Source organism: Rhinatrema bivittatum, chromosome 1, assembly GCF_901001135.1.
Source record: "Rhinatrema bivittatum chromosome 1, aRhiBiv1.1, whole genome shotgun sequence".
NCBI lineage: Eukaryota > Metazoa > Chordata > Amphibia > Gymnophiona > Rhinatrematidae > Rhinatrema > Rhinatrema bivittatum.
The window spans coordinates 349,294,861-349,309,540 of record NC_042615.1 but is presented as its reverse complement, the minus strand read 5'-3'; the positions used below and the strand labels follow the sequence as shown (position 1 = coordinate 349,309,540).

The window sequence follows — 14,680 nt, the reverse complement described above, 5'->3', positions numbered from 1 at the left end:
GTCAACTGACGAACTAATTGCACCAGTGAACAAGAAACCTAAGCGCTTTTCTCTCTGTGTTGCCTGTCATATTAGGGCATCTCAGCCTGGAGTGCTTTCTTAACATGTATCAGCGCTGCTTAGAGGCTCAGGGAGAATTGTCTTCCTCTGATTTTGCTAAGCCTGGTTCTCCCAGCCTGATGATGGACTGGCTAAGGATTTGTCGGAAGGTATGCCGAACCTTGGAATTCCCTTGACTGGTTCCTCCTCAGGAGATGGCAGCTCAGTGGGTGCCGCTCCAGTACCTTCTGGTTTTGGCCTGGATCCTTCTGCATTTTTTGGGGTACAGTTCTTTTCAAGGATTGCAATCCTTTCTTCAGGCGCAGTCCTCAGCTTCGACCAATCCTGTCAGGTCGGATCCTCAGCCAGTGGCCCCCTCCCTCTTCCAATCCTAGGTTTAAGTGCTGAAGCACACTTTGGTTAGCTGCAGGTATTCCTGACAGGAACCTGTCAGATGATGAGGCAGATCCTGACTCCCTGGAAGATGGGGAAATTCCTCCGGGATTGGAATTGCATTGGACCATGCTGTGGTTCTTCAAAGAGATGAACTGACAGACCTTGAAGATGCTGGGAGTACCTGGGGCAGATTCCATGTCTGAGCCAAAGAAGAATCCAATTTTGGTTTCTTTGCATAAAGCCTCTTGTTCTTTTCTCTGTTATGGAAGCCATTCAAGAATTGATTGATCTGGAATGGAATGCTCCAGAGGCAAATTTCAAAGGGGGTTGGACATTGGAAGGCCTGTACCCCCTGGATCCAGCAGTGAAAGAGTGTTTGCATTTTCCAAAAGTGGATACGCTGGTCTGTGCCTTCTCTAAGCAGACAAATATTCCCTTGGAGGGAGGACAGGCTTTGAAGGATGTGCATGATAGGAGAATTGGCAGGGAGGAACCAAGAGCCAGCAAGTGTCACTGGAAATAGACCAACTTATGGAATGTGCAGAAGGGCATCTCCAGGTGATACGTTCTCTCACATTGCAGGAAAAGACAATGTAAGAGCAGACTTTCTCAGCTGGGAGAGTCTGGGCTTGGGAGAATGAGTGTTGTCTGATGAGGAGTTTCAGCCTATATGGATCACTGGGCCTTCCGTTCCTAGACCTGTTGTCAACTTTTCATAATGCTAACGTTCCTTGCTTTTGCAGACGCAGGAGAGATTCGAAGTCTTTAGATATCAATGCTTTCGTACAAGTCTGGCTGGAAGACAAGCTGCTGTATGCCTTTCCCCTGTGGCTCCTGTTGGGCAGAATAGTTTGCAGGATTGAAGGCCACAGGGAGATGATGCACCTGGTGGCACCGGATTGGCCCAGAAGCCCCTGGTATGTGGATCTGCAAAGACTCATGGTAGAGACTCCTCTTTGTCTTCCGCCGCACAAGAATCTATTGCAGCAGGGGCCTGTCCATGAAGATCCAACTCAGTTTTGTCTTACAGTATGGCCCTTGAAAGGACTTGCTTGATGAAGTGTGGTTATTCTTCTGCGGTGATTGCCACCTTGCTACTGGTACTTGCTCAGAAGTTCTCCACTTCCTTAACATATGTGCAGTTTTGGCGAGTGTTTGAGACTTCTTGTGAGGATCAAGGTTTTCTTCCTCACTAAGTGAAGATCCTGCTCATTTTGGAATTTTTGCAGGATGATTTAATTCCCTGAAGAATTTTTGCAGGATGATTCCTTAATTCCCTGAAGGCTCTTGCCTGGTTCAGAGGCCAGGTCAATGGTAAATCCTTATCATCTCATCCTGATGTGGCTCATTTCTTGAAGGGAGTGAATCGATTTTGTCCTCCCTTGTGGTTACCGGTTTTCTTGTGGAGTCTTAACCTGGTGTTGGATAAGAGCATAAGATATGCCATACTGGGTCAGAACTAGGGTTCATCAAGCCCAGTATCCTGTTTCCAACAGTGCCCAATCCAGATCACAAGGAGCTGGCAAGTACCTAAATATTAGATTAATCAGAAGCTACTATTGCTTATTAATTACCATAATAGTGGCTTATGGATTTTTCCTCTAGAAACTTATCCAAACCTTTTTTAAACCCAGTTACACTAACTGCTGTAACCACATCCTCTGGCAATGAATTCCAGAGCTTAACTATGCGCTGAGTGAAAAATAATTTTCTTCGATTTGTTTTAAATAAGCTACTTGCTAACTTTTTGGAGTGCCCCTTGGTCCTTTTATTATCTGAGAAAGTAAATAATTTACATTAACTTGTTCAAGTCTTTTCATGATTTTGTAGACTTCTTTCATATCCCCCTCAGTCGTCTCTTCTCCTAAATGAACAGCCCTAACTTCTTTAGCGTTTTCTCATAGGGCAGCCGTTTCATGCCCCTTATCATTTTGGTTGCCCTTCTCTGCACTTTCTCCAGTGCAGCTATATCCTTTTTGAAATGCGGTCACCAGAATTGCACACAGTATTCAAGGTGCGGTCTCACCATGGAGCGATACAGATGCATTATGACATCCTCTGTTTTATTTGCCATTCCATTCCTAATAATTCCTAAAATTATTTTTGCTTTTTTGATCACCACGGTACACTGAGCCGACGATCTCAATGTATTATCCACTATGACGCCTAGATCTCTTTCATGGTGATCCTGGATTTCTTGACTGGTCCTATGTTTCGACTGCTGCGTAGCCTTTCCTTGTGGCTATTGACCTTGAAAACTGTATTTCTGGTGCCGATATGTTCTGCACGATGTGAGCCATTTCTTCAGGTGACTCCAGAAGCGATACAGCTGCATACTGTTCCCTCTTTCTTGCCTAAAGTGGTCTCGGATTTTCATTTGAATCAGTCCATTTCCTTGCCTTCATTGTATAAGGGAAAAGATGCGGAAGAGTATTATCTATTGTGTCCTTTGGATGTTGAGACATGTCGTGTGGTATCTGGAGTTTTCTAAACCTTTCCGAAAGACAGATCGCTTGTTTGTCCTTCATGGTGGAAGGAAGCAGGGCGAACCAGCTTCGTGGGCTACAGTAGCTCACTGGAATTAAGGAGGTAGTAATGGCTGCATATATGGAGGCTGAAAAGCCATTGCCTACTCTGGTTAGGGCTCATTCCATTAGGGCTGAGGCAGTCTCATAGGCGGAGGTTAGATTGTTGTCTCCTGTCAACATTTGCTGAGCTGCAACATGGTCCACCTTAAACTCTTTTTCCAGGTATTATCATCTGGATGTGCAGGCCAGGGAGGTCGCAGCCTTTCCACGTGCGGTGTTGACTGCAGGCAGCTTCCTACCCTAGTCGGGAGTAGCTTGGTACATCCCGCTGGTCCTGAGTCTGTCTACACACTAGGAAAGGAGAAATTACTACTTACCTTGTAATTTCATTTTCCTTGGTTTAGACAGATGGACTCAGCTTCCCGCTCTTGGCTGCCACATGGTTGGTTTAATAGTCCTCCTCTGGGGCTATGTGTTTCAGGGGTTTAATGGTAAGTGTTCATCCAGTCCCTAGATTGGGGTACATACATTCATTACCTGAATTTGGTGTTTCCTGTTGGTTGAGTACAGTAATGGTTGACTGTTTTTAATCAAGTTTTTTGCTTGTCTTTTCACAGTTGCTTTTGAAGAGAATACTGGTGGGTTGATGTCGCCACAGGAGTATATGTACTGTGACGTTAGCTTGCTCCATCTCCATCTGCTGGCAGAGGTGCATAACCCACTCATCCTGAGTCCATCTGTCTACAGTAAGGAAAACTAAATTATCAGGTAAGTAGTAATTTCTCCATTTTTGGTCCTTCAATAATGTTAGGCACCCAGGCAGGCAGGCAGGTCAGAGCATCAGTAGGCTGAAGATAATGTAGCTTTTGTAAGAAGTAGGTGGACTAGAAGAAAAGTGTTGATGGGCTGGATTTGGCCCATGAGCCATAGTTTATCCGCCCTTGCTATAAGGCAACAACGTGAACATTTTGGAAAGGAGTGTAGATTTTCTATAGCCACTGCATATGAGAGATATCAAGTAAAGGATCAAGAAACCTTGATATGACATATATGTATTAAAAAGGAATACATTAAGAGGTAAAAGAATTACTAAGTACAAAAGGGAAATAAGGATAATTTCTGGGTTCTAGTGATAATCAGTATAATCTCTGGCCGTATTATGTTTTCGACCTAGTCACAGGATACACAACATATTTTGCTGCTATAATTGCTGTTTTTCCAAGATTTTCCAGCATTTTCCATGCTCAGTTTTTTAATGGAAGGCTTTCATTTTATCTGCCAGTTTTGGAAAATGTATATCCCTTTCAGGGCTTTATTTATGTGAAATTGGCCCAGAATGGCGTTCCACCACCTCTTTACAGGTCTGAAGAGAAGGAGCAGAGTCTTCAGTTTGGTTCCCATCTTGCCTCATGAGAAAATAAAGCAGAAACACCAGCCTAGATAACTTATGCGCCAGCTCTGCTCCAGGAAATGGAGCAGGCTGATGGAGTAGGTCAGTGCCAGGTTTCCTTCTCCACAGTTCCATATTTTGATTTTTGTATATGGCACAGTGCAATGGAAAATGTTTTTGTTTTTCTAATGTTGCACTTCATGAAGAGTCTGACTTCTTGGTTGCCAAATAAATTTTTGTCTGCAGGATTCTATTTGTAATTGTGGTAATTTATTCTGCATTTGAGGATCTGTTCTATGTGTGACTGCCATGTTAATGCCTTAGCGCTTAGAAGATCCTGCCAAGCACTGCCCAGGCTTGCCTGCACCTGTATACTTGCCCCTACACTGGCAACCTCATGCCCACCGACTGGGCCCTGTTTGCCTATGGGCAACCACCCTGCCTGCAAACTACCCTGCCCCTGGTGGTTTCTAGAAACACTGCGAGCCCACACAATGCAAGGGGTCGTACAGTTCCTAGAAATGAACCCACAGACTAAATACCAAAAACACTGGGAATATCAATCAGTCCAGGACAGGCAGAACTAAAAAAACTATTGACTTTACTAACAAAAGATAGAAAGAGCGAACAGAAAAATATTTAGTTTGCAACCAGGAACAGGTAAAATATCGATTAAACAATTAACTAAACACTTATCAGTGCCCGGAAAGCTGCAGGAACTGTGCTGTCCACCGGAGTTTGAGCAGGGTCTCAGCACAGAGATCTCCTCTGTCTGTACCCCCCCAGCCAAGACCAGAGAATTCTAGCACTTTCAGGGCTAGTTCTCTGTCTGAAGGCCCAATTGGCATGCAGTACTAGCATTAGCTCCCTGACTAATGGCCCTCTGACTAGTATGAGTTTTCACAGGCCAGCTCAGAAGAAATGAGCTCTTGGGTTTAAACCAGCACAGGACAAAATAAGAAATCACAGTGCACCACCTGTCCTGTCTGCACCACAGTGACTTGCCCCATCGGCGAGCCAGCTGCTGTGCTGTGCTGGAGAACGTGTGTTGCTGTGTCCAGGGTCCAGTGGTGTGTGGCTAGGTTGCTGCAGCTTCTCTCAGCAGAAAATTAGGAGCGTGGGTGGGGAAGGGAAACTCTGGGCAATGCTATGAGAAGTGACTGGGAGTAGTCGCTCCTCCCCCCCCCCCCCCCCCCGGATCCTGTGTCGGTGGCAGATTGTACTGTGTAATAGTCGAGTGCTGGGGTAGCACATGCATGCCTAGGGTGTTCCTAGAATCTTCTTTCTTCCTTCTCTGTCCCAAGTTAGGTTTTGGTACTAGACCAGGTTTTAAACCAATGTCATCACAGTGACCAAACTGAGGCATTCTGCTAGTTTTTATAGTTGTATAGTTTGTGTTGAAATAAACAGTCCAGCTTGTTTTGTTTCCCAGTCTGCATCTTTTTTCATAAGTAGGGTTGGTGCTGTTATAGTATGGCAGGTTTGCCACATAGGTACTTTTTTGTTTTTCTTTGTTTTGCAGGGATCTTTTACTTTATAAAGTGCCTGGTAGTGGACGGAGTGTATGTCACTGAGATGACACCAGAATCTAAATTTTAATTTTTGTATGGTAGCTGGGAAAAAGGCTCTGGTTCTGCTCTGCGTTCATTGATGGGGTTGGCTGTGAACCTAGAATATGTGTTTACAAAGCTGAAGATGCTGAGTTTCTATTGGGTTTCTGTCCCACTCTGTATAGTTTTGGGTTAATGCTGGACTCCACATTTCACTTCCATAGAGCACAATTGGTTGAATAATGCTATTAAATAAACTTAATAGTCATTTAACTGGGGCCTAGAGTCCAACATTAACCTAAAACTATACAGCATGGGACAGAGCCTAAGTAGAAATGCTGTCCCTCCAGTTCAGGAAACACACTTTAAGAAACAGAAACTCCCCAACAGCTGGTACAGAGCTAGGATGTTTTCTTTCAGTACTTGCCAGAGAATAGAATATTCTCTTATGACAAGCAGGATGGTAGTCCTCACATGTGGTTGACATTGGATGGAGCCCGGCACGGAAAACTTCTGTCAAAGTTTCTAGAAGCTTTGACCTGCACACTGGGCATACCCAGCATGCCACTATCCGCACCTCCATGCGAGGTCCCCCTTCAGTCTCTTCTTTTCCTCAGTGTAGTTGCCTCATGGTTCGTGGACCTCCACTTTCTTGTTTTTTTGCTAAAAGTACAGTTTTTCCTGGTTCCATCATCAGGTCCCCCTTCTCGGTCTGTGCCTCCTTGGTAGGTTAAAGTCACTGTTTTTCACTTCTTTGCGGTTGATTCCCAGCACTTCGCCTCTTGGTGTCCGCTGGTCATTGACCGCACGTTGGGTAGCTTTTATGGCATCATCCAGCTTTCTTCGGTGCCCACTGACCATGTCCATCACGGATCCGCATGAGGTTTGTATCCTCTGCCTGGGCACTTCACACGACATCCGTGAGTGTCTGTTGTGTGACCAGATGACCCCCAAAGGGCGTCATGTGTACCTTGATAAGATGGAGAAATTTTTCGGCTTCGCAAAGTCTGCTCTATCAACACCTGTGTCGGAGTCATCGGGGTCGAGGGGAGCCCCTCGATATGCTCCCTCTCGCTACTCCTCTCTCCACCTCCTCGAAGGATCGCGGGGACGGTGATAGATCCTCCATGATCTCACCAGTGCCCCGAACATTGGGATCCTCCGCCTCCTCGGCGCCAGGGAAAGACCGGGCTGAGCACAGTAGGAGATCCCACAAGCATCGCCACCGGTCACCGTCGGCGCACGACTGATTCTGATGCGGTGCCATCGGTAGCTGCACCGCCACCGAAGCGACCCTGGCCAACGGATGCCCAATCTTCCAATGTCCCTGGGAATCCCAGACGTTCCCCACCAATATCTGTGCCAGGCACCGTGCCACCTTGGAGGACAGAGGAAGAGCAAGTGATGCCTCGTCCCCCTTCCTCAGTCCTGGCCTCTCCAGGCTTTCAGGAGGAGTTGGACTGCAGGATGCAGACCGTGGTGCTCAGAGCTCTTCGGAGCATCGAGCCACCGTGCCACCGGTTCCCATACCAGTGCCAGAGCCCCTGCCATCTATCCTAGCACCTCTGCTTTAACATCTGGACATCCTCTTAAGCACCCTACCGACGCAACCGGTGCCCAAGGGACTTTCGGTTCCCCAGCAGCCACCGATGCCCCCCTCCAGAGCAATCCCTATCATCGGGTCCGAGGAGGAGGAAGATGCGGTGGTGCCACATTCCCAAGGTCTCGGTTCTCTGAGCCTTTACCAGGTCCCTTGGCCTCCAGTGGCCCCCAGTCCCCTCGATGCCAGGAGAACAGTCTATTCCCGCAGTGCTCTCTAGACCTCCGAAGCAGTTGGAGCCCTGAGCACAGGCCTTGCCCACTTCGCGTTGGCCCTAGTGAGAAGGGAAGGATCTTATGACCCCTGGGGGGGACGATTCCACGGAGTCTTCCTCGGACAACCCCCTCTTCGAGCCTTCCCCTCTTGAGGAATGGCATCGGTCCCCTCTGGAGGATCTATCCTTTGCGGGCTTTGTCAAGGCCATGGCTGAGGCTGTCCCCTTCCAACTGCTTTCAGAGGAGGATGCGCAACATAAAATGATAGAGGTACTCCAGTTTGACGCTCCTAAGGAGATTGTGGCGGTTCCCATCCACGACATCTTCAAGGACCTCCTCCCTTGAGGTGTGGTCCACCTACGATGTCTTTGAAACTGCGGCTTGAGTAGCCGCTGTGGGCATCGGCGCTCGTAGAATGGCCTGGCTCGGGGCCTATGACCTCTGTCCAGAGGTGCAGGAAAAGCTAGCTGACCTCCCCCGCACAGGTGACAAACTCTTTGGGGATAAGGTCTGAGATGCAGTGGCCCAATTGAAGGACTACCATAACACCCTTCAGCAGCTCTCTGCTAGTTCCTCCACTGCCAGGAAATCTTCCAGGCCCAGTTCCAGGAAGCCCTTTTACAGGCAGAGGAAATATTATCCTCCTTCCTCCAGAGCTTGCATGCCGTGCATTAGCTCTAGGAGCCGCCCTAGTCAGCATCAACCCAGGCCTCAGCCACCAATCCCGCAAGCCCCAGCTATGGGGTTTTGACTGGCGGCGAGGGAGCACAGTCAGCCAAGTATACGCCTGATGCCAGATCCCCCGGTAGGGGGCAGGCTTCTCGGCTTCACCCATCACTAGGAGGAAATCACTTCGGACCGATGGGTTCTTGCTATAGTCCGTCAGGGATACAGACTCAACTTCAAACGGCTCCCAGAGACATTTCCCTCATGTCCGTCGTGGGGTTCATTCACCTAGCAGGCTATACTTTGGACAGAACTCTCCGCCCTTCTCATGGTGGGGGCAGTAGACCCCATCCCTCACCCTCAGCAGGGCCGAGGGTTCTATTTGAGGTATTTTTGTATACAGAAGAAAAAGTGGGGGCTTGCGCCCCATTTTCGACCTCAGGGTGTTGAACAAGTTTCTTGTAAAAGAAAAGTTCAAGATGGTCTCTCTGGGTACGCTGATAGCTCTCAGAAGAGGAGACTGGCTCTGTCCCTCGATCTCAAGGAGACTTTTGCTCACATAGCAGTCTTCTCCGGCAACAGGAATTACCTCCATTTCGTGGTGGGGAAGGCTCACTATCAGTACAAGGTGTTGCCTTTCGGGCTGGCTTCAGCCCCTCGTGTCTTCACCAAATGTGTAGTGGTGGTGGGGGTGTACCTCCGAGGTCGTACCTAGATGACTGGCTGATCAAGAATGACTTCCGCCCAGGGGCCCTGAGTGCTCTGGCTCTAACAGTGCGAACACTGCAATCTTTGGGGTTCGTGATCAACTACCCCAAGTCTCAACTCTGCCCTCTACTCAGCTGGACTTTATAGGAGCCAGGCTTGACACGTTGCAGGCCAAAGAGTTTTTGCCTCACAACCGGGCCCTTGCCCTCATCTCGCTGGCAATCTTTGTGCGCAGCAGTCAACATATTCTGCCCACCTTCTGCTCCACTTGTTAGGCCACATGGTGGCCTCTGTCCATGTTACCCCTCTTACCCGCTTGCGCATGTGTGGGGCGCAGTGGCAACAGGCCTCCCAAGACCTTGAGATTTCTCTCTCAGTCACGGAGCCTTTGAGGACATCCCTGTCCTGGTGGGAGAAGATCTCCAATCTGCTACAGGGAATTCCCTTCCAGGCGGCACCACCTCAAATGCTACTCACAACCAATGTGTCTCCTCAGGGCTGGGGAGCCCATGTGGACAACCTACACACACAGGGTCTCTGGACCACCCACGAAGTCTGCTGCCAAATAAACATCTTTGAGCTTCGGGCGATTCATACGCTCTATGGGTGTTCAGGGACCGGTTGTCCCACAAGGAAGTTCTGATCAGGCCGGCAACTAGGTAGCAACATGGTATGTCAACAAACAGGGAGGCACGGGGTCATTCTTCCTCTGTTGTGAGGTGGTGCAGGTGTGGTCCTGGGTTTTGTCGCAGGGGATGTTGCTCTGGGCAACATACCTGCCTGGGCCGCTAAATGTGCTAGCGGACCGACTGAGCTACTCCTTTCAGCCACATGAGTGGTCCCTCAATCCAAGGGTGGCGGACAGAATAAGGATCTCTTCGCCTCCCCATACAACCAAAAGGTAAGCAGCTTCTGCTCCCTGTCACCAAGGGGTGGACATCTGGCCTGCAGTGCCTTCTCCCATTGTTGGGGTAAGGGTCTGCTGTACGCATACCCTCCTCTCCCACTCCTCTTGAAGACCCTGCTGAAGCTTTAACAGAACAGAGGGACCATGATCCTCATGGCACCTTATTGATCCTGATAGGTCTGGCTCCCTATCCTTTGGGATCTGTCGATCAGGGGACCCCATTTGGCTGGGGACTACGCCCGATCTGATAACTCAGAATCAGGGCGCCCTGTGCCACCTGAACCTCCAGGCGCTGGCTCTCACGGCATGGATGTTGAAAGCATAATTCTCCAGTGTCTCCCAGGTCCTGGTGGCCTCTAGAAAGCCTTCCACCAGGAAGTCCTACAATTCGAAATAGAGGCTATCTCCATCTAGTGTGTGGGGCATGCACTGGATCCATTCACCTGCCCCCTTCCCAAACTGTTGGACTACTTGTGGCACATTTCAGAATCTGAGCTCCAAACCAGCTCAGTCAGGGTCCATCTCAGAGTGGTTGGTCCATACCATCGAGGCATCGCTGGCAAACCAATATCAACGCAGCCCTTGGTGGGTCATTTTGAGGGGCTTACTTCAGTTGAAGCCCCCTCTTAGCCCCCCTATTGGGTCCATGGACCATTAACGTTGTCCTGGCATGGCTCATGCGTCCTCCCTTCAAGCCGCTGTGTTTTCCTGCGATCCAAACTTCCTTACCTGGAAAGTCATTTTCCTAGTGGTGGTTACTTCGGCTCGCAGAGTCAGTGAGCTTCAGGCCCTGATCACGTATCCGCCATGCATGCATTTTTTCCATGATCATGTGGTCTTGCGTACACACCCGAAGATCCTGCCTAAGGTAGTGACTGATTTCCACATCAATCAGTCCATTGTTATGTCCACCTTCTTTCCCAGCCCTCATTCCCATCCAGGGGAACAGGCCCTTCATACTCTGGACTGCAAGAGGGCCTTGGCTTTCCACTTAGAATGTATAGCTAGACACCAACAGTCCATTCAGTTCTTTGAGCCATTTGATCCCATAGGCTGGGTATGGCAGTGGATAAGCAGACACCTTATCCAACTGTCTAGCAGATTGTATTGCCTTCTGCTATGCTCAGGCAGGCCTTCAGCTGACTGGCCAAATCAAAGCTCATTCTGTGCATGTCATGGTGATGTCTGTGACTTATCTGCGAGCAGTTCCTGTCTTCGAAATTTGTCAGGCCGCACCGTAGTTCTCTTCACATGTTCGCGGCTCACTAATGCTTGGACAAAGATGGGCGACAGGACAGTGCATTTGGTCAGTCCGTCCTGTGCAATCTTTTCCACACCTGAATACAACTCTTCCAGCCTAGTGCCCTTGGTTGATGTCAGGCAGTCTCCTACCAACCAGCAGAGTCGCAGTTCTGTTGTGCCCATTGGCACCTTGTTCTGCATCTGTTGGTCTCTCCTATTCACGGAGACAACCTGGAGCTTGGTATTCACCCACATTTCAGGACTACCATCCTGCTTATCCTTACCTGTTACAGGTAAGCGCAATTGCTTACCTGTAACAGGTGTTCTCCTAGGAAGCAGGATGTTTGTCCTCAGGAATCCCACTCGCCTCCCCGCAGAGTTGGGTTCTCCTGTGTTTTGTTTTATTTTTCGCTCATATTTTTTATCTCTGTTACGAGACTGAAGGGGGACCTCGCATGTACATGTATAGTGTCGTGCAGGTCAAAGCTTCTAGAAACTTTGTCAAGTTTTCTGTGCCAGGCTCCATCCTAGTTAGTCACCCACATGTGAGGACTAACATCCTGCTGTCCTAGGAGAACACCTGTTACAGGTAAGCAACTGCACTTTCTAGATCTGGTGTCACCTCAATAAATGTATTATAGGGCACTTTGTGAAGTAACTTAAAACCCTACAAAAAATCAAAGCAAATCCACCATGCCACAGCAGCACTAACTTAAAGACTCAACCAACCACCCTACCAATGAAAAGGCAGTTCTGCAAGTATTTAAGTAGGCAATAAAGCATATACCTCTTGTAAGGAAAACAAAGCATATATTGTACCTCTTTTGGAAATCAAAACCTGCTGGACTTCTTCAGATTCCTACACAGAAACATGCAGACAGAATACCTTATCTCAATCACACACGGAGAACAGCAAGAGACTCTCACCAAATACAAAACGGGTGACCGCAAATCAGAAACAGACGGACTAAGCCTGAACTGGAAACCCCAAGAAGCCAGACTCTGCATACAGTGATGAACTGGAGAAGCAGAAACAGAAATACATTTCCAGCTATACTGTGCAAAATACAAAGCTATAAAATACACGTCTCCCAAAGCTGATCAAGAAAAAAATGGCTTCTCTCAAAATAAATGAGCAATAGTGAGTAACAGGAATTACATCACCTTTATGGGATCTGCCAGGTACATGTGACCTGGATTGGCCACTGGTGGAGACAGCATGCTGTGCTTGATGGACCTTGATCTGACCCAGCATGGCAATTCTTATTTAATTCCTGGAGAAACAGCAGTTAGAGCAACAAAAAAGTTGTATCCTGTAATCAGTCAGGCCTTTTAACACTTTATATATTATGTCGTCAATAAATTGTAATGCCAGTAAAATTCCCTAGAGAGAGATCTCTACAGAGAGAGAGTAAATAAAATAATTTCTTACATACATTTGGCTTCAGTTTCCAGTTCTGTTTTTATGGGCACATTTAAATAAAGAGGGCAGTTTTCAAAGGGATTTGCCCGGATGATAAAGGAGTTATTCGAGTAAATCCCCCCCACAGATGGCAGTTGCTCTGCCCTTGGTGGACAGCAGTAGCCATGTGTACTTTTAGCCATGAGTGAAGAGGAAGGGAAGTGAAATTATGCACAGTCATTTATTTTTACATCTCCATGCATACTTTGCTAGTCGCAAATTTTGAAAGGGAAGCTCCTCCTGCAAGCTATATTTTGACATCTTCCCAAGCCCAGCAGCTTCTAAGCCCGACATCCACATAGTGCAGTATTGTATGGTGTGATTTTTCCCATTTTTCTTGCATTCAGAATATCAACATATTTTGTCATTTTAATATTTCAGGGCTTTCTTTCCCTGTTTATTACTTTGTGAGTGATCTATTTCTGTATTAATTTATGGGATACTTTATTTTGCTTTCTGTGTTTAAATATTCATAAAATTACTAATACCTTTTGCTATGATCAAGTTGAGTTTTAAAAAAAAAAAAACAAAAACCTGTTCATTGTGTTCTAGGTGGGAGCTCGTGGGCTCGGTGTCTCACTGCAGGGCTGGTGCAGGGGTTGCTGTGTGCTCTTGTCTCAGCAGCCAAATACGAGATGTCGGACATGGATCCAGCAATGTGGTTGACTGTATGTGAGTGTGACCACGTCAAGAGCTAGAACTTAGCTCCTGAATAAAGGACATTGTTTTCACAAGTGCTTTTGATTTAAAGGATTTTGTCAGTGTGACATATTTGACTGCATTGACAAATTTGCTGCAGCATCGCTCTGTGATATGAAGTACCAAGCCCAGATTAAAGCCATGGTTGCGATCATTTGGATGTTGCCAGCAATAGGATTATGGAGCGTTTCTTACACTTGTAGCGTCCAGGACAAAAGTGCTAGCAAACACAAACTTAACTGATTTTTCACTTGAAGCCACATTTTTATTGGTGGAGTTTCTTAAATGTAAATGGTGCCAAAGGTTTCGGAACATCTGTCCGGAGCTGCACAATTAATACTGGGCAATCACTTGTTTTTCTGATTATAATATATGTATGCTCAGTATATGGATGTGTATATAAAGAAATATATTTATTGCCCTTTCTATTTTATTTGATGTACATTGTGGAACCATGTTAAAAATGTAAGCGTTTTTCATCAGCTGTGCTCTAGTTGAATCTGCTGTTCCTGTTCTCTAGATTTAAATATTACCTTTTTAAATGCCTCCACATTAAATTTTTCTTTTCTTGTTGCTGGATTTTTGCATTTGATTTATTTTATTTGGTAGCTGGAGCTGATTCCTCTAATTCTTATGGGTGCTGCCCTTTGTGTTGCTTTCGTTACAATGCTTGCTTTAAGGGAAGTTGCTTATAGAAGCACCCCATTGACTTGGCTGAAATAGTTCTATGAGTATATAGAAATAAAGTATTAGAACTTTATTTAAAGAAAAACAAAACACTATTTTCTTTTAAAGTTATTTCATCATAATTTGAGGCCTGGCATGTGCCAAGAGAATTTAGTTCTCTCCATGGTGCGTATTGTCGTGGGACCCTGTGCTTCTGAAACACTTCAGGAGGCTTCTCAAGGAATTTAAGGGCAGCTGGGTGTGCAGCTGGTGAAAGAGTCCAGACGTTATAAAGACAAATTAAGATATGCTGAATCATAACCTTCTAAAAGGGGAACACTTCAGCATGACTCGAGTCCACTGGGCTAAAGATTCTAAAGTTTCTCCAGAAATTACTCGCCAGGAACGAAATACACGCACCATGTATTTCCATCTCCCCTAACAATTTGTGTTGGTGAGTATTTCTGAATGCACACTCTTCCACCCTACATCTGAGCAGGCCTCTCGCTCTTCCTTCCCAACCCAGATATGGTTCCCTTTCCTCCAGCCCCCTGGCCCCATAGCCCTCTCTCTTCTCCATACCTCAGTCTTCACTCTCCTCCCAGACCTGGA

The 14,680-nt window shown here is 47.0% G+C and overlaps 1 protein-coding gene across 8 annotated transcripts in view; it reads left to right on the top strand.

Moving 5' to 3' along the window:
* The window catches only part of KLHL8 (kelch like family member 8), a 202,917-nt gene extending 188,936 nt beyond the window's left edge, over positions 1-13,981 (top strand). For all 8 annotated transcript variants that reach the window (XM_029599660.1, XM_029599629.1, XM_029599644.1 and 5 more), the window contains one exon: positions 13,256-13,981. In XM_029599660.1, the coding sequence (XP_029455520.1) occupies positions 13,256-13,379 (124 nt within the window). In that variant the 3' untranslated portion in view covers positions 13,380-13,981. The remainder of the gene's footprint in view (positions 1-13,255) is intronic.
* The last annotated feature ends 699 nt before the right edge of the window (positions 13,982-14,680 follow it).